Below are 20,172 nucleotides of genomic sequence, written 5' to 3' on the forward strand. Positions count from 1 at the left end.
AAAAGTGCGTACTGAAATTATTAAATATTTTCAACTAAACCCAACTTGGTCTTACAAAAAGTTGGTTAAGCATACAAAGGTCTGCCGTCAAACTGTTTCCAATGTTATTAAACAGTACCGGGAGAACTTGTCAGTTGATAGAAAACCTGGTTCAGGTAGAAGGAATGGTCCACATGATGTTTCTAAAGCCAAAAAATAGAACGCATTTTCAAAAGAGCTCCCAACACATCCGGTAGGAAAGCAGCTCGGTTAGCTCAGTGCTCGGACTATTTGGTACGAAAAGTTAAAGCTAATGCAGGTTTAAAAACATACAAGGATCAAAAAGTTCCTGACAGGAACGCTGCTAAAAATTTAGAGGCCAAAAACAGAGCACGGAAATTGAAGTCAAGTTTTATAAAAAAATATTCTTGCTGCATAATGGATGGCGAAACGTATGTTCTGGCAGATTTTTCGCAACTTCCAGGTCAAAAGTTTTATGTTGCTGATGCTCGAGGGAATGTTGAAGAAAAGTTTAGGACCCAAAAGCAGACAAAATTTCCCAGAAAGTTCTTGGTATGGCAAGCAATATGCAGTTGCGGCAAAAGAAGCCAATCATTTGTTACAACGGGCTCTATAAATACCGAAATTTACATCAAGGAATGTTTACAAAAAAGGCTGCTTCCATTCATAAGACTTCATAATGTGTCCACTTATTTTTGGCCTGACTTGGCATCCTGTCACTATGGTAAACAAGCCCTTGAGTGGTACAAGAACAATAATGTGGTATTTGTACCAAGAGAGGCAAATCCTCCAAACTGCCCGGAGCTAAGGCCAGTGGAGAGATATTGGGCTCTTGTTAAAAGAGAATTGAAGAGTACAAAAAAGGTGTCCAAAAGTGTGGTAGATTTTAAACGGAGATGGACTACATGTTCGAGCAAAGTGACAGAAAGCACTATAAAAACGTAAATGGAAGGGTTTCCGAAAAGGGTTCAAAATTTCATCACTAGTGATTAAAACTATAAAAATATTTTTTTTTTGTAAATTGTAATAATAATTAGAATCAAATAAAAAAAAATAAAGCTGTAAGTTTAGTGGTTTCTTTTTTATAAACATATATGTATGTTAAGAATTTTTCGATCTCACTCCTTAATCATTACATGTTTTAGTGTTCTTTGTCTGTTGCTGCAACAAGAAAAAAACTTTAGCCACACAGCTCACACATATTGTTTTTTGTGTGTGTGTGTGTTGTTTTAAGCGACAATAAAATAATTCTCATTTGGTTTGTAACATTATATGTATAAGTACTTCACTTTGAATAGAATAAATAAATTGCAAACCGTGTCGTGAATTAAAGATTTTTATTTTTTAGAAGCTGTAATTATACTGTTTCAGTAATCAAAATAAATTTGATTTCGATATATGCATATTTTTTAACTATATTTTGATCACAGCGGATCATAATATAGTCATGTATAATAAACAATATTATGATAAATAAAATATATTATGATGAAATATTTTACATGATATTAATCATATTATGATATTTCAAAATTAATATAATGACCATAATATCGTTGCACGTTTTTTTTTTTTTGCTAATATACATGCAGAGAAAAAACATGGTTGTGGTAAACATGTTCTAAGAGCAACATATCATTGTTAAAATTATGATTGTATTTTAAATATATTATGGCTATTGAAAAATATCATATTATGATAAAAATGAGATAAAATATTTTATCATAATATTTTTTATTTACCATAACATTGTTTGTTATACATGACAACATTATGATCCAATGTGATCAAACTGTGGTTAAAACATATGTATCGAAATCAAATTTGTTTTGATTCCTGAATCAGTAAAATCACAGTTTTTATAAAAGTAAAAAACAAACATTACACTACGCGATTTACAAATTTTAATTTGATTCACAAAAACATAACTACATTTCTCTATACAAAGTGAAATACCTATATATATAATGTTATAAACCAAATGAGAATTATTTCAACTCATTTTATTGTCGTGTAAAACAACACACAAACAAAAAATAATATGTATGAGGTGTGTGGCTAAAGTTGTTTTGTTGTTGTAGCAACAGACATAGAACAGCATCGTTCATCGTTACCATTACTTAGTTATTGAAAAAATAATTATTTTTCAGGGAATCATACATAAATTTATAATTGCCATGAACATGAAAATGATTACAGTAACAACAATATGGTTTAAATAGAATTAAAATAACAATTATATGTTTTTGATAACAATATATTGTTACAGTGAACATAGTTTAGTTATTGTAACCTTGTCGGACTATGTTTTTTCCCTGCGTGCAGGTAACAGAAGACTTTGTGTAACTTGTACTAACATTGATGGTTATAGAGGGTAGAAATAAATCTAAATACCGTTACCATTATCTTTTCGACAGTTATTAATTCAGTATTATTCATATTACTTTCGAAGTTAATATAGACACAATTTTAAATGTGTGTAAGAATTTTAATAATTCTGTCTAAAGAAATAAATGAAATAATTCTATTTTGAGTAAAAATCCGAACATACTCAAAACCTGAGGTACCTTATTTAGCTGTAGATTTGTGTTGAATTTTCTCCATATATTTATGAGTCAGTTACATAATATTCTGAAGAGGACCTGACTCGTTTTAGTTTTCGAGATCATAGAGATTTTTAAAAAATATTTAAAAATACTTCTACTGCTTAAATTTGGGAAATATTTTGTATTGTTTTAATTTTATACGGTCAAGATAAAAAGATGACAAAAATTTATTTTATAATATTTGACCTTTAAATTTTGAAGTCCTTTTACAAGGAAACAGTATCACGAAATAAAAAACTCAATTTTGCTTCATTAAGAGCTAATTATTAAAAAAAAAAACTAGTATCCAGAATTACTATATGGACAATAGCATCACACGCACGTAACTTGTATATGTATATACGCTTTTTTCAAAATTGTTACCATGTCAAAAATAAACAAATTATATTTAATAGACAATCTCATAGAATTTATTTTTTTAGCACATATTAGTGACATATACTCGTAAAAAGTGTATATCAAGCTATATTAGCTTATAGTTATATTTAAGAATATTTATTTTCTTTTAGTAAATACCAGACATGGTACATAAATTTTACAAATTGCCAAATTCTATAACTACTAAAAATACCTCAAAGTCATCTCAAGAGTTAATAGATATTTATAATGAAAAAATACTAAATATTTACATAAATTCTTTTATAATTCAAATATTTTACAAATAACAAAGAATTTGTCAAGTTCTAAACCCTTTTCGATGTATTTGTATGCATTATGATGTGTGTATATTTTACCTTAGACATGATATAAAATGTTAAAAAAGATGTTCAGTCATCGTTTTATATGAAGAACAGAATATTCTTATAGATAAATAATGGATTTTAAGTATAAGAGATTACTATCCATGTAAGTATGTAGACAATTTTTTTTAATTTATTAAAAGAAATAAGAAGAAATAAACGTTGTCAGTAAAGTGTTCAGAAAAGATCTAACAATCGTCTAAACTTCTTTTACAACCTTGTCAGACTGACAATATGTGTAAGTGTAATATTTGTAAATTTGTAAGTTGGCAGTGTTATAAGACATTTTCTGCACATTTTACTGTCAACGTTGTAAGATCTAACAGCCGTGTGTTCATAGCATTACCTTTTGAATTGACTTAGATAAAAAATTAGGATTTTTTATTAGTTTTTTGCTTTGTTATTATTTTACAAATCTATTCAATTCAAAAAAACTTAAAATATATTTAAAATTTTTTAACAATTTCAAACATTTTTGTTATATGCTAAACTATTTGTTCTGACACAATACAGAAAAATTTTTTGTTATACCCAACACCAATATAGTAGGGAAGTTATTCTGCGTTTGTGCCGATGTTTGTAACACCCAAAAATTTTTCTCCTACTAACCCTCATGATCACATTCTGAGATTTAGCTATGTCCGTCTATCTATCCATCCGTCTGTCGGTTGGCCCGTCTGTGTATCCTTATGACCTTGTGCGCAGGCTATAGGGCCCTATCAAAGTGCCCTTCAGAAAATTACGCTTTATACACGCTTTAATGTAGACCTAAATACTTCGGACCGTATATAAACCCATTTTTAGAAAATCTCTTTTGTTTGTCAAATTGTTAAAATATATTCGACTATCCATTCCTACTTGTTTATGATTGTATTTTTGACAATACATTTACATTTGACTGGACTTTATTATGTGATGGGTTGGTTTTTCAGATGTTAGAAAAGTATGAAAAGCTTCTCCATTGCCGATATCCTGCAAATTAAGGTGTAAAATCAGCCACAATAAAACAAACAGTACATTTCTACGTACAGGGAGGTTACACGCAAAATTTCGAATTTGTATATTTAATACATTGTTTTCAATTGGTTATTCTTTCGTATCGAAATTTAGAGTAACCCCCCAGGTCTTAATTAAACTTTAGAAATATGTATTTGAGTATATGTGTATGAATATATGCTTTATTTTGCACAATTTTAATTTAAGGAATAAAATTGTAATTAAATAAAAAATAAAACATATACATATGTAGATATTTTTTAGAATAAAATTTAATGTTTATTTTAAAATGTATTTATTTCATGTCATTTACAATTGTAATTGCCAATTATAAAATAATGAAAAAATTTACATTTGTTTTAGACATCAAAATGACCAATTAAAATCTGGCGTATGATGACTTTTTAATTAAATATATTTAAATTTTTTTTAACCGAAAATTATGTCATGATTTTATTGGTTTTATTGTTATTGATTGTTTATTAAATATAAATTAAAAACAAATCATATGTATATAAGAAAGAAAATAATTTTCCAACAACATGTGAAAATGTTTACATTGTTAAAGAGAAATTAAGAGATGAAAACATATCCCAGCGAACTTTTTCCACATACATTGTTCTTCTAAGACCAATGACAAATTTATTTTTACAATTCCTGCTAATATTTTCACATATATAGATAGTCTAGGACGAATTATCAGCCAACCATACGATCAATTATAGATTTAGTTAGAAGAGGCTGCAAACTTTCCATGTTATATAAGTTTTTGTTTTAAAATTTGAAAAACTCAATCGAAATTTCTAATAAGGTTTAACGCTGGTTAATGACTTAAAAATACTAGTATATAGATGAAATTCGACACAAATAAGTTTCATACGAGTCAACATCTATCTAAAAAAATTTATGAGGATCGGTGCATGATTTACCCTACCCCCTATATAAAGTCCCCTTCAGAAAATGACTGTAACGCTCTTTAATGGCTTAAAAATAGGAGTGTAGCGAACCAAATTCTGTCTACCAAATTTTATGAGGATTGACCCATAATTGACCCTACCCCTTCAGAAAATTACTTTAACCCTTATAACTGGCCTAAAAATACGAGTATATAGATGTAATTCGACATAAGTAAGTTTCATACGAGTCAAACGAGGTTTGATGATGGGTATATAAGATTCGGCATAGCCGAATATAACACTTTTAATTTAATTTAAGAAGATAGAAAAAAGAGGAATATACCTTGTATTTACCCTCAATGAATCCCTGTCAGAATCCCATCTATAATAATAATCACTTAAATAAAGAATTTTATTTTAAAACGTATGTCTACTTAATAAATCTTATTTACATTTACGAAAATAATTTTTAAAATATTATTCTCATTTCCATTCCAGGATTTTTGTACTTGTAAATTTGTGCCCATTGAATTGGGTATTGAACTTATATAAAATCTTAATATGTTTTTGCTTTTGGTTAATAATGAAGTTTAGTGATCTCTCCGTATTATTTTTTATAGAAAATTTTTTGAAATTCGTTATATCGTGTACAAAATTTACTTATTCATTCGTAATATAAGGTACTCAATGGAAACAATTTGCCCGTTCGTTAAATCGCGAATACGCTAAACTGAGTATTCGTTAAACCGGGAAACCAGTGTATTTCTATGAATTGCATTTAATCAAATTATCTTTTTCATATGTACATACAGTGACAGACGTTTATAGCTTAATTGAGACAGACTATAAATCTAAGCCCGTTGGTGTTGTACAAACTTTAGCAGAAATGTGCAGGGTATAAAAACTTGTTTTGTTTAATGAGTAAACATTTTACTATAAAATTATCATGTATGTAAATACTAACATATGTCTCAATTCATTTGCAATTTTGTCTATTTAAATCGATAAATATTTTATGATCTAGAATTACAACTACAAAAAATCATTTGATTTTCCAACAAAACCATATAATATTATATTACTAATATAATATAATTTAATCTTACGACGTGTAATTCACGCAATACGATAAATGTTTATCATAAAAATGTTTTTGTCAAATCCGTACATAAACTGAAGTACGTACATTTATGTGTTTGTGTAATAAAATACAATACTTGAATGTAAAATGTAAAGAAAAACAAATAAAAAAAATTAAAGTCAAACATATACGACCATATGATACCCTATGCTTTTTCGTGGTTAAATTTTTAGTAATTTTGTCTTCTTAAATGATTTATCTATAATAAGTTACTTTTAAGATAAATTTTAATTTTTGGAAGAAGAAATGATGCAAAAGCTGGATACAGTTATATTTATTTTACATAAATAAGAAAATGCTTATATAACTTAGTATAACCTATGATATGTATGTGTTACTAACATCGGCATAAACGAATAATACCCTATTTCCTTTAGTGGAGTTCTGTATAAAAACAAGACTAAAATTTAGAGTGACAAACAAATTGCTTCATATAAGTATGTATTTGTAGTAGATGTTTTTATTTTTATTGACAAAGGAGTATGAATACCAATAAATGAGTTATTGATTTTCAAGTATTGCCGAACATTTTTTCTATTTATTGTATTTTTAAGTCTTTTAGACAAACATGTAAAATTTTTTAGACATACTTATATATGGGTAATTTTGTGTTAAACTTTAAAATTCTATTTGGAACGATGAAAAGTTAGTATCATTCGATAGTATACACACATTTTCAGCTCTATCATCTAGCCGGAGTTTTAAGTTCAAAATTCTTTCTTCAATTTTAATTGTAACAAAAGCAGAATTTGTGTAGAATTTAAGCTTCAAAATTTGCGACCTGAATTTTGTGGGAGGGTAATATTCTTAAATAAGGCGGTTCCTCGGGACACGCTAATGAATATACATATCTAAATTTTTACAACAGTGAAAATTGTTTTTCATGGTTAATTATTACATTTAGCTCCAGTATATTAAACACTTTCTTGAATACAAATTATTGTAATTGTTAAAATATACATATGTACTTATTTATGTGTAAATAAATATTCAGGTTTGAATGTGTTTAATTAGTCACTATGGAAATATTCTCATGTTTACAAGTTAATTTACACATCATCAAATACAAATGTGTTTAATTAAGAATATGATATTATTTCGAAGGTTAATAGACATTGAAGCAAAAATGTATTTAATTTCATTTGATTAAAATGTACAAAAAGTAGTAACATTAAACGAATAAAAAATTGTCGTTATATGCTTTAAATTGATTTCATTTGAATCGGAATGATTTATTAAAATACGTATGTATGATAATTTGTGTTTATGTTTACTCCAGTTAATGAATTAATTTTTCGAACTAGTATAGATTTTTCCCTGCATCAGTTATGAAATCAACATTATCTTCCAGTAAATTTGGTGCAATCAGTTCTCCGGTTATAATACAGTTAGAGTGTTATTTTACCAATTTTGTGACGTAGATATATTCTTATAGAGAGTAAATTTAGCGATGTCCAACCCTGAAATGGAATTCTGAGTCGATTTAGCTATGTCCTTCTATCTGCCTCAAATACTCTAACGTTAAAACTAAGAAACGAATATCAACAAAATTCACCCAAGATAATTAATATCCTAAGCAGTTTGGTGTTGAAAATTAGCAAAATTGGTTCAAAACGTAAAAAGTTATTAGTAAAATTTTTTGACTACCTCGAACATATTACGTTTTTTCCTAATTCTGAAGAAGTTTTGTCAAAAACTACTAAAGATATTTCGATGAATTTAAATCAGACATTATTTTTCTAAGACAGCTATAAATTATATTAAAAATCTTTACAATCGATCCATTATTTCCCATAGCCCCATACAAAGGTATATAATCCCAAAAATTTGTACATCCAGATATAATGTAAACAAAAATCGTACTGTCAACATTGATCTCAGTCGGTCCACAATTTGTCATAGCTCCAATATAAGTTCCACTTCCGAAAATCACCTAAATAAACTTATTTCATTAATAAATGCCTCCATCCACTTTAAAGTATACCAATATGCTTAAATTTAATTTCTGAGTCGATTAAGTCATGTTTGTTCGTCTTTCTTTATAGAACATGTAGCAAATTCATTGAAATGTGATATGTTTAGTTCAAAACATATATTGTTTTTGTTATTCTGATTGTTACACATCGAAATATTTGTCTAATCCACATAAAAGTATATATATGTATATTATGGAAACTTGATGTAGTTTGGGAAATCGTGCGATATCCTGAACCGATTTTAAAAACTACTCATTTTGCAAAATAGCTCTTAACTGACAACCTAAATTTTGTTAGGATCGGCCCCTAATTGACCCTACCCCTATATTAGGTCCCCTTCATAATTTTTTTACATTCTATGAAATAGCTATAGCAGTGAAATACTACATGATCATATTTAATAAGAATCAACATTTTATAAAGATCGTTCTATATATGACCCTCCATATAAGGTCCGCTTCAGAAAACGACATTTTATACCCTAGAGGGTATATTGGGTTTGTGCTGATATTTGTCACATACAATAGACCCACCCTAAAGTATACGCATAGAATCGTATCGGCATAGAATCGTTTTCTGAGTCGATTAAGCTATGTCTGTCTGGCTGGCGAACACCTATGTAAAATGGATAAAATCGGTCGTTCCACCCAATAGGTCCATTGGGCTCATAATTAAGTTAAATGTTATATTATGTCAACAAAAGTCGGCAAAAGTTAGTTTTATAGAACTTTTAATGGCATCACCGATATTTGCAATGATCGGGCCTCATTTGACTTTAGACCCTATAGAAACTTCCATCAGAAAATGGCTTAAAGGTCAAAATTCACCTATAAATACTAACAACACTTGTAAATTCTACATAAATTACTTTGAAGTTGACGTAAATTCCTCTACCAACATAAAAAATTACAGAAATATGTATTAGCACAGTAGCGTTGCGAAAGTTGGAACAAAACTGGTATCAAAAATTGAGAAAAGAGCGAAATACTGAGAAAAGCGGTACTTTTGTGCTTGAAAACGGACTTTTGTATATTCTAATGCGAACTTATTTTCGATAGACGGTTGTCGTGATAGACGGTTGTCAGATTCTACAAAGTTGTCAGTAAAATGTTCAGAAAATATCTAACAATCATCTTACTTACTTACAATTTTTCTTTTGCAACGTTGTCAGACTGACAATATTGCCTAGTTATCCGGTTTTTATGTCTCGGTTAACCGGTTTCAAAAATTTAATTTTTTAGTACAAAATTTATGTTTTTTTTTTGACAATAAATCTAATTTTTAAAGATTTTGTGTACAAAATTTTAAATACTATTTTTCCGTCCGAGTTAAGCAAAAGTTATGATATGTTAAAAAATATATTATGTGTGTATATTAAATAAAGATTTACAATTTCAGGATACAAGCAAAAAGTTGGCTTTTAAATAACTTTAAAATTTGTGTGGGTTGGAGAGGCATATATATTTTTTTTGTTTTTTTTTCGAAATATGTGTCAAAATTGTCGTAATTTTTAGATTGTGGTGTACAGAACAATAGTTTGGTCCATTTCTGAAATTTTTAAATTATTTTGGAGTTTATATGTCCGTTATAACACTGTAACAAAAATTATAATTATTTTTTCCGCGATAAGCTCTCAAACACAGAAGTCTTGAGACCAATTTTGGAAAAGATAGCAGAAAATATTTTTTTACAAATATTGTTATAATTTTTCTCATATTTAGTACATACGTAAATAGTATGTACTAAATATGATTGCAAGGTCAATTTATCCCTCCTATGACAACTTCCATGTACCTAACTAATCAATTGCTGCTTCAGATCTGTATAAGATTGCTTTCTTATAATATATTACTGAACATAGCTAAACTAAAAAGTGCAAATATCTTATTCAGCAATTCATAATATTTCGTAAAATATTCTCATTCAACTAAATATAAATAGTAAGTTAGTTTGAAAGGAGGATATATATACATCAAATCCGAAGTAATACGCCTAGGCCTCTATCGGGCCTGTTGTGCGCTCCTTAACCAGTGTATCAGGTGGGAATCGAACCCACCACCTCCGGTCTACCAGACTAGAACAATAACCACTAATCAACTGAATGCCACAAATATGAGTATATTTAATAGACTTCCGTACATTTCGGTTAAGCGGTTTAACTGTTTTTTGTTCTTGGTTAACCGACAAACTGGTTTTCTAGGAATGACCAATTTTCGGTTAACCGACAAACCGGTTTCTTCAAAAGTCGGTTTTTTATAAACACTAGTAATTAGTCATTTTCTGCACATTTTACTGCCAACGTTGTAAGATCTAACAATCGTGTATACAAAGCATAAGAAATTTATATTAGCAAATTTCCGTTGTGAAAGTTTGGTCAAAACGGGTAAAAAAGTGGGGGTTAAATAGACATGACGCTAATTCAAACTTAACGGGTAATTATGTGTAGTTTAGGTACTTTTTCGGAAATATGGAAATACTAGAGAAGTATTTTGCTGTAATCAATCAAAAATATATATTTTAGAAAAAAATGAATTAAAATGGGTAAGGCCTACATCTAAATGGCTGGGCCGACTTTAAGAAATTTTAAACAGAAATATATCTTTACTTAGAAGTTTCAATTGGTTATATCATTATTCCAAAAAATCAAAAATACGGAATTCGGTAAAATTATTATTTTTTTAATAAGGAAACAAAAGTAGAAATTACTTTTGTTTACATATATAGTTAAAATTTTAAAAATTTAATAAACTAAAAATTTACAGATAAAAGGAACTAATTTTGTTGTGTAATCTAATTATATAAAGTCTTCGAATTTGTGTGAATTTTAAATTTATAAATATCAATATTTTCGACAAATTAAACTGCAAAGCAAATATTTGTATTTTTGCTACATTTTTTGATCCAATTAAGTCTTATTATGACAACGACTGAACCGAAATTTATGAAATTTGAACCACACACTTCAAGACTGTCTTGGAAGGCACTATTTGAAACATAAACCAGAAAGGGGAAAATTTAGTACACACTTTTTCTCTACGTCAGTGAATAATATTTATTCTAGGGCCCCTTCACACGAGCACACAAGTAATATGATCTGCCAAAATTGTATGTAGAAGGATACGGATGCGATCGCCTAAACCCGATATATAATGAACCTTACTACATTGAGTCAAATACTGATGAAATATTAGACATTCGTATGGCTTTCTTTGTAGTATTAGATCAGTGATGTACTTTTATGTAAAAGTGAAAAAGCTGTTTCCATCTTAGTTAGTTATTGTTTTATACATATCGTGTAAACACAAAAAGTATAAATCATACGACTTTTATTATCTTTGTTGAAATATAGATGGAATTTCATCTTACTTTTTCTTTAGTATATACGTACGTAAAGTGTGATCGTGTGAAGGGAGAAATGTGTGGTTTTGTTGAAAATTTTGTGAAAGTTGTTCTGAATTATATAGTTTAAATGTGGATTTAAATTTCGACATATTAATATCAGGGGTAAGAGAAAAGACAATATTAATTCATCTATAGATTTAATATTATAAATAATTTTAAATCCCGGACAACGCCGGGTACAAAAAACTTGTATTAAATATAAGTTTATTATTCCCCTTTTGTTTTCATAAAACATATGAACATATATAACTTACCTCAAACTTTTGAAACCCAAGCTCAATATCGTATGCATCCAATTGTTCACTATAACGCCTTCTATACCGGATGCCATCCGTATTGTTGTTAATGCCACTGCTAATGTTTGTCGTACCATTTGCAGCAGCCACCAGTGTGGACACCGATGTTTCCGTCGTGCCATTATCATTTGTATTAGTAACATAAATGCGGCCATCCGAAGCCATTCCACTGTCACTGCCATTAAATTCATTGTTATCGCTACGCGTTTGCAAGCGAATGCAAATGCCATCAGATTCCAATTCATCATCGGTATCCGTTGTACAATCGGTACCATACGAACCGGCATGATGGCGATTGTTATGGTGTGGATGATGATGGTGGAGTTGCTGCGTATGATTGTGATGATGATTTTTATCACGATCACGTTGACCGCGAGATTTTTGTAAAACTGTTTGTCTACAACGTGTACCACAAGCAATGGCTGATATTTTACTAGCATAATAGTACATAGCCATGTGTCACGTTTTGGTTAAAATACTCGCACTTTTATGGTACATTTGGATGTCAAGAACTAGGTAAAATTCGATTTAGATGCCAAAATAACACTAAATGCAAAATAAATTGAAAAAAAAGGTAACGGACAACCAAAAAGTTACCGAAAAGAACGTTAGATTTTTAGTTTACAATAGAAGTATTTTTAAATGATTTTTGATTTTTTTAGTGGTGTGTTTTTATTGTGCGTTGCTACACTTGCTGCAAGTTGACAACAATTTCACTTTAATGTCATGATATTTGTTGTTTTGTATTTTCACTAAAGAATTACTCTGGTTTCGTTGCTTGTTGGTTTGGTAGTCAAATTTTATTTCAAAACTTTTATGTTACACAGACATTCACACTCATGCCTTGGTCTAAACTTTAAGCACGTTTGCGTTTCCGTTACGTTAACTATGTGTTAAACAAAGATGTTAATATACACACATACATTCTTATTTTGTTGGTTTGATTTTGTGGTGTTGGTTGTTAGACGTTAGATAAAATTTAGTTTTCCTTTTTTTTATTTGTGTAATTTCAGATTACAAATCGTTATACGACAGCACGTAGTTTACTTGAATTTTCACCACTATTTCATGAGACACGTAATCGAATGTCAATTAAATATATCACGTTCTTAAATTATGATAATTTTGTCTGATTTTTATTTTATCTTTAAATTTTGAATAAAATTGTAAATTTGAACTGAAATAATTTAAATCTAAACACAACTCTGACCTTTCACAATTTTTGTTAAGTTTTTGTTTTATAAGCATTTTCAACAAGTATAGTTTTAAAATTTTTCATTTTCATATTTATTGATTTTCTAGTTTTGTTTAAAATATTATTACTTTTCATTTTTATTCACTATAATTGAATTCTTTCAAAATAAAAGAAAATTTATTTTGTAGATTTGCATGTTGTGCCATTAAATATTCTCGTTTGATTATTTTAATAATAGTAAAAGGTTTTCTCTGTATTTCTATTTCAATTTTTTCTTTTTCTTTGAATGGAAATTGGTGACATTTCATCATTTACTGTAATATTGAACCTGTAATAATAAAAGTGAAAAAAGTATTAAATTTTTATTATTTTGGTAAATTTATTTGTTATATATGATCTTAGTTATATGGTTTACATAAGTAAGCATAAAAAGATTTGTTGTATGTTTAATTTGAAAAATCATCGTTGAAATAAGATGCATGTAGTATGTAATATACTCAACAAAAGTTAATTAGTGGAGGTGTTTCGGGCTCTTCAAATGTTATACATTTAAATGTATAGACATAATAACACAATCTTACGGTGAAGGATCGTACGTAATATGCAGTAGTTAGTTGTCCTTCTGTCCGTCTGCCTGTCCTTTCATTAAATTCTGATAATGTACAGAATTTTCATGAAATTATTCACAATTTCATATAGGTTACATACAACGGGGCCTTTTTCATTACTTGAACGTCCTTATTATATCTTGCAATAAGATAATTATATAATAGGGTTAAAATCAATATGTTAACTTTCAATAGCATCGCGATTAAATGCGCCATATTGTTTGTGTGTTGAACAAATGTTAATGTATTCATTACCATTTTGTGACTACAGTGTTTGGTCCTAGAAACCACATATATCAATAGAAAGCTTTAGTATATAATATTGGGTTAAAATTGAACAGAAATATTTTTTTATTTATAATAAATGCATTTTAAATATACTCGAAATGCTGTAGGATACCACATTGTGGACATCTAAGACTACCTTTTAGCTTGCTTACTATATTTTTAACAAGATTAAAACTAACAAAATTAAAACTAGAAATAAACTTTTAACTAAACTGAGCTAAATAAAAATTGCTAAACTTGTCACATCATTCTGTGTGGTTAACACACAAACTCTATGCAGCGAAATCATTAATGATGATTTTTATCTTAGGCGTTAAACTTTTAATTTAGATTTTATACATATTAACATCTTTTATAATCCTTGATAACATTTTGTTTCTTTTAACAACTATCTGTGATAAAGAATGTATAACAGCAATCACTTTGACACAACTTTTTCCAAACTGCTTAAGGAAAAATAGCAAAAGCCGCCTTTAAAATCATTGAATATTTGCATAAAAGTAACTAAATAAATTTGTTTTAAATTTCATTTTACTTGATTCTGAATAAAACTTTTTTCACAAAACATATCCTTTTTTTTCAAAAATTACGTGAATGTCAAGCAAACTTTATAAAATCATTTCAAATTTTTATACATGACAAACTGCGAAGTAAAGTTTTTCATCTCTCAACTTTCTTGGCAAAAAAAAGAAAATAAGCGAAAAAGTATCATTATTTATTGTGACTAGAAAATTTTCGTAGATATATATTAACGACACAAGGAAAAAAATTTTTAAAAGAAAAATTTTCAAACAAATTTATATATAACTTAATATATGTATAAAGATTGTATGTGGGTTTCTGATGTAAATATTGTATACATACATATTTTGGTTTTTATGATTTACATAATATTTGTTACACTTATACATTTTAAAATCTAAATTTTTGTTCACTTCAAGTTATTTTTTTTTTTAAATATGTCAATATACACTTAAACATTTATAATGCCTTTGGCTGAAAACATAAGAACACATGTTGATAATAATATCTATGCGTTGAAAAAAAAATTATAAAAAAAGTTAGTTTTAATATATATGTACATATATACATATTTATTTAGGTACACTGAAAATCGTAAGTTATATTTTCGAAAAATTTACAAAAATTTCGTGTATAATACGAAATATTATTTAATAAAAACTTTTCTATTGTTACGAAAGTAAGTACGAAAATAATTCGCAATATTTTTTTCTTAAATTTTAGCGAAATTAAAAAAAATGATATTATTTATACTTTAAATAATTAAATAAAATTAAATAAAACAACAACATTTTTATAAAATTTAAGAAAAAGTATTAAGAAAAATTTGTGTGGAGAATAATTTTGAACTAAAATTGAAAAAGGTATTTTAAAATGAACAAAAATGTTTGCGTAAATTAATATTTGGTAAATTTTACCATATATATTCAAAATTTACTTTTTTCAATTTATGTAAATTAATTTTTACAATATTTAGTATTTTACTAAAATATTTCGTACAATTTCGTATATATTACGAAAGTATTTTGTGGTGTGAAACAACGATTTGGATTTTTTTCAGTGCACAGGGTGCATACGTACGTATATAATATACATGTACATTAGGTTGTTTCACGGAAATTGTTACTTGTGCTAGAGTTTTCAAGTATATCCCGTTATGTTACCCATAATATATGAATCTTGGACTTGGCCGAAAATATGATATCCTGTTTATAAGTGAATTTTGAACACAAAGTCAGTTTTTGAAGAGAATCAAATGAAATTCGAACATTACAAAAATGGGCCGTTCCATTTAAACTTCTATAAAAATAAGTTTTGCCGATGAGTCCAAAAGCATTATTCGGAGGGTACCGTTGTATAGGCGCTAGGTAAAAAATGGACAGATTTCAACAATTTTCAATAGCGTTTGCCAGAAAAAGGTATGTGCCAAATATCATCAAACTATATTGAACATTGCGGCATGTAGCATGGGCACAAGTTTTACATGGACTTACAGACGAGCGGACGACTCAGAAAGTGATTCTAATTGGTATATTTTATGGTGGGTATAAAATAAATACTTTTGGGTGTTAGCACATATGCATAATACCCTCCCTACTATAGTATAGTAGGGCATTATTAATAAACATTCGCTATATTATAGTAGAGTGAATCGCTTTACTGTATATGTGCAATATATGCATCCTAACATATTTTTTTTAGTTCCATTCCTCCAACAACCAGCTGTTGTAATAAAGGGTATACATTTACCTATTTATAGAAATTTGTCATTCAGTGTGTAAACTTGAGAAGCATCAACAAAAGAAATAATATATAGCTTTGATTTGATAAATAATAATCTGAATTTGTATATAATATAGTATACATATCTATCAAATAGTCAATCATTTCTAAAAATAAGATGTTTTCCGTTTAAACTAAGAAAAAATTATGAAGAGCACATTAAAGTCGTATTAGTCAACTTGAAAATTCTAACATGTTGTTATGTTAAATTTGCATAAGACCACATAAGGAGAGATTGATTGTTGGCATAATTTAAGCTTAAAATATTCACCAGAGAAATCTAAACGTAAAAAAGCTTGAAAGACAAAAAACAGTAAAAACTGTCAATAACAATATAAACAATATTCATACACAACTTTTCCTGCAAATTTGTGAAGCTAACAGATGATACTGTGCATGTAGAATATGTAAACTCAGACGTACGCATATTATCAAATACTTATTATTAATTTAAAAAAAAAAAATTGTGTATATATACATAAGTGTGTCCATTATTTTTCGGTATCGTTTTTCATGCTCGTAGCCACTACATATTTTGTAATGACTTCATATATCAACAAATATACTTTAACTCGTTTTAGAAATGTCAAATCGTGCCGAATTGTATTAATAATGTAAATAAATTTTCTATATTGTTTAAGCTTACTTAAGTAAAAGTAAAACTGTTTAAATTACTATTTTAAATGTTCAAATCAAATAAATTATTTTTAATTAATTTAATTACTTTACTTGGTTTCGTCCAAAAATTAATAATAATAATAATAGATTTCAAAAAATTACGAACAAAAAATTCGAGAGAGATTAAAGAATATTGTTAAATTTTGCAACATAATAGAAAATATTAAAACTTAATATTAAAAAAAATATATAACAAAAATTGTTTTGCCTACTTTTATATAAGATTTACCACAATTTCTATACTATATATTCACCAAATAAAAAAAAAAAAAAAATTACGTAGCAGCCAATAATGGCTTATACGCATTAATAAACCATTAAATTGTTCCCATAGGATCAATAATAAAGTTTCGCATAACTTTCCCATAACACAGATTTATTATGGTCTCACATGAAGAGAAACCTACTATCATGCATGATGCTAATATTCTGTATAACAATAAAATAAAATGGAAAAAGTATATTATGAGGAAAAGACAGCAAAAAATTAAATCAATAAGCTAACAGTCAAGTGTTATATACATGAGTATGCCCTTTTGTAAAACAATTATTGTTTTTGTAGCAATAATTTTATATAAAAAGTAAGCGTATTATATTCGACCGTATGCCGTAAACAGTAATGTGCGTGAAATTACTTTTATAAATGGGGGGCGAAGGGTTAATATTTGACCGATACTCATAAAACTCGGAAAGAGATTTGTTTTCATAAAACTTCCTTATGTCGAATTTGTGTGCTATACTTGTACTTTCAATTCAGTGTTGAACGTTAAAGTAATTTTCAGATGGGGTCCTTATATTGGGATAGGATTAATTACATATCTTCATAAAATAATGTTAATAGATATTAGTTCTTAAGAACCTCACTCATATCAATTTTAGCGCAAAAAATGAATTTTTAAGTCATTTTAAGAGAGAACCATATATGAGAATTTGACTTATATAAAATTTATTTACGTCGAATTTCTTTGGAATAATTGCATTTTTATGGAAAAACTCTCTAACTCTTTCCGTTCAAACTTTATCGTGCTTTTAACATACAGACAGACAGACAGACAGACAGACAGACAGAAATTGCTACATCGTCTAAGAATTCAATAAGGACCCAGAATATATAAAATTCTGTCGGTATGTGAGCAATATTTCGATATGTTACAAACGGAATGACAATACAAATATACATACTACTGAACTAGAACTGATCTAGAACTAAATAGAACTGAACTAGAACTGAACTAGAACTGAACTAGAACTGATCTAGAACTAAATAGAACTGAACTAGAACTGAACTAGAACTGAACTAGAACTGAACTAGAACTGAATTAGAACTGAACTAGAACTGAATTAGAACTGAACTAGAACTGAACTAGAACTGAACTAGAACTGAACTAGAACTGAACTAGAACTGAACTAGAACTGAACTAGAACTGAACTAGAACTGAACTAGAACTGAACTAGAACTGAACTAGAACTGAACTAGAACTGAACTAGAACTGAACTAGAACTGAACTAGAACTGAACTAGAACTGAACTAGAACTGAACTAGAACTGAACTAGAACTGAACTAGAACTAAACTAGAACTGAACTAGAACTAAACTAGAACTGAACTAGAACTGAACTAGAACTGAACTAGAACTGAACTAGAACTGAACTAGAACTGAACTAGAACTGAACTAGAACTGAACTAGAACTAAACTAAACAGTTCTATTTCAGTTCTCATTGCGAACACAACAGTTTTTCTACGCTCTCTAAAATAAACAAATAAAACAGCTCAAAAGTGTAACTTAAAATATAAAACAATAAAAAATAAAAATCGTCACAATTAAGCAAATTGCTGTAAACAAAAATTATTAAAAAATACTTTATAAACAAAGTGAATTTAATATAAAAACTTTTATCTTTGAAAATTATAAACAGATTACAATAAAAAAAAAACACAAAAACTAAAATAAATTAAAAAAAATATTTAAAAAAGAGTACAAAAATGAGTAAAGCAGTTCTCTGTAAACAATGTAACAAAGAAATAACAACAACAAATTATGTTAAATGTTACAACTGCAACTCAAATTTTCATTTTTCACCCTGCTCCCCCCTTTCCGAAATTACATATCTATCAATGTACGGTGAGAGAAAAACTTCATGGAAGTGTCATTTATGCAAACCACGAAGCCGCTCTCCAAATACTTTGTACCAATCACTTGTTTTTGATGAAAGCAACAACATGAAACAAGCCCGAACCGATGACGATGAAAATAATGTTGAGAATGATCCTCCGAAAAAATTTAAAGAGATAGTGTCGTTGACCTCGTTAGATACAAAATTGAACTCTTTTGATGCTAGACTGTACTCTGTTCAATCAGACTTAAAGGAAAGCATGAAAGAGTTGATGAAAACAGTCGATCAATTAGCAATTAATGTCAATACATCCAAGAGTGAAATGAAAGAGGAAATTCAATTCGCACTCTCTTCGATATCAAATGCACATGCTACTTTAGTTGATCAAGTAAAGGAGATAAATGAGACTAATATTAAAAGAGACACTCGAATTACTGCCAACGAAATGCGTATAAACAAATTGGAACAACAAATTATCAAAAACGATATAGAAATAAAAAACATACAAAACAAAGAAATCTCTGAATATGATGTGGTAAAAGAAATTGGTAAAACAATTAACATTGAAATAAAGGAAGAAGATATAGCTAATGCATACCGCATTAAAAAACAAAACAAAGTCATTGTCGAATTTTCTACACTGAGCAAAAAAACTGCATTCATGAGTAAAATTACTAAACATAGAGTCAATGCAGAAATAATAAACAAAAATGATCAGGATAATACAGCCAACAAATTTATATATATAAACGATGAATTGACGTTTCATAACCGCCAACTTCTTTGGCAAGCTAAAACAAAAGCAAAGGAGGCAAATTGGAAGTTTGTTTGGGTTCGTAACGGGAATATCTTTGCACGAAAAAACGAAAACTCGCCCCTACTCACCATAAAAAATGCTGCAGATATTGAAACTATTAATAATACAATTTAAA

General features: G+C 28.2%; 2 protein-coding genes across 5 annotated transcripts in view; one reads left to right on the forward strand and one right to left on the reverse strand.

Moving 5' to 3' along the window:
- The window catches only part of LOC111691225, a 519,435-nt gene that overhangs the window by 145,279 nt on the left and 353,984 nt on the right, over window positions 1-20,172 (reverse strand). For all 4 annotated transcript variants that reach the window (XM_046956730.1, XM_046956727.1, XM_046956729.1 and 1 more), the window contains one exon: window positions 12,012-13,576. In XM_046956730.1, coding sequence (XP_046812686.1) covers window positions 12,012-12,509 — 498 coding nt within the window. In that variant the 5' untranslated portion in view covers window positions 12,510-13,576. The remainder of the gene's footprint in view (window positions 1-12,011; window positions 13,577-20,172) is intronic.
- Window positions 19,347-20,171, forward strand: LOC124419558. The gene has a single exon (XM_046949579.1). It carries the CDS (start codon window positions 19,347-19,349, stop codon window positions 20,169-20,171), a length of 825 nt encoding a protein of 274 aa, XP_046805535.1.

The sequence above is a fragment of the Lucilia cuprina genome, chromosome 2, assembly GCF_022045245.1.
Source record: "Lucilia cuprina isolate Lc7/37 chromosome 2, ASM2204524v1, whole genome shotgun sequence".
NCBI classification, from domain to species: domain Eukaryota; kingdom Metazoa; phylum Arthropoda; class Insecta; order Diptera; family Calliphoridae; genus Lucilia; species Lucilia cuprina.

What these genes read in the sequence shown, in the direction of transcription:
- LOC124419558 (XM_046949579.1), top strand. Translation starts at nt 19,347, where the DNA reads ATGAAACAAGCCCGAACCGATGACGATGAAAATAATGTTGAGAATGAT.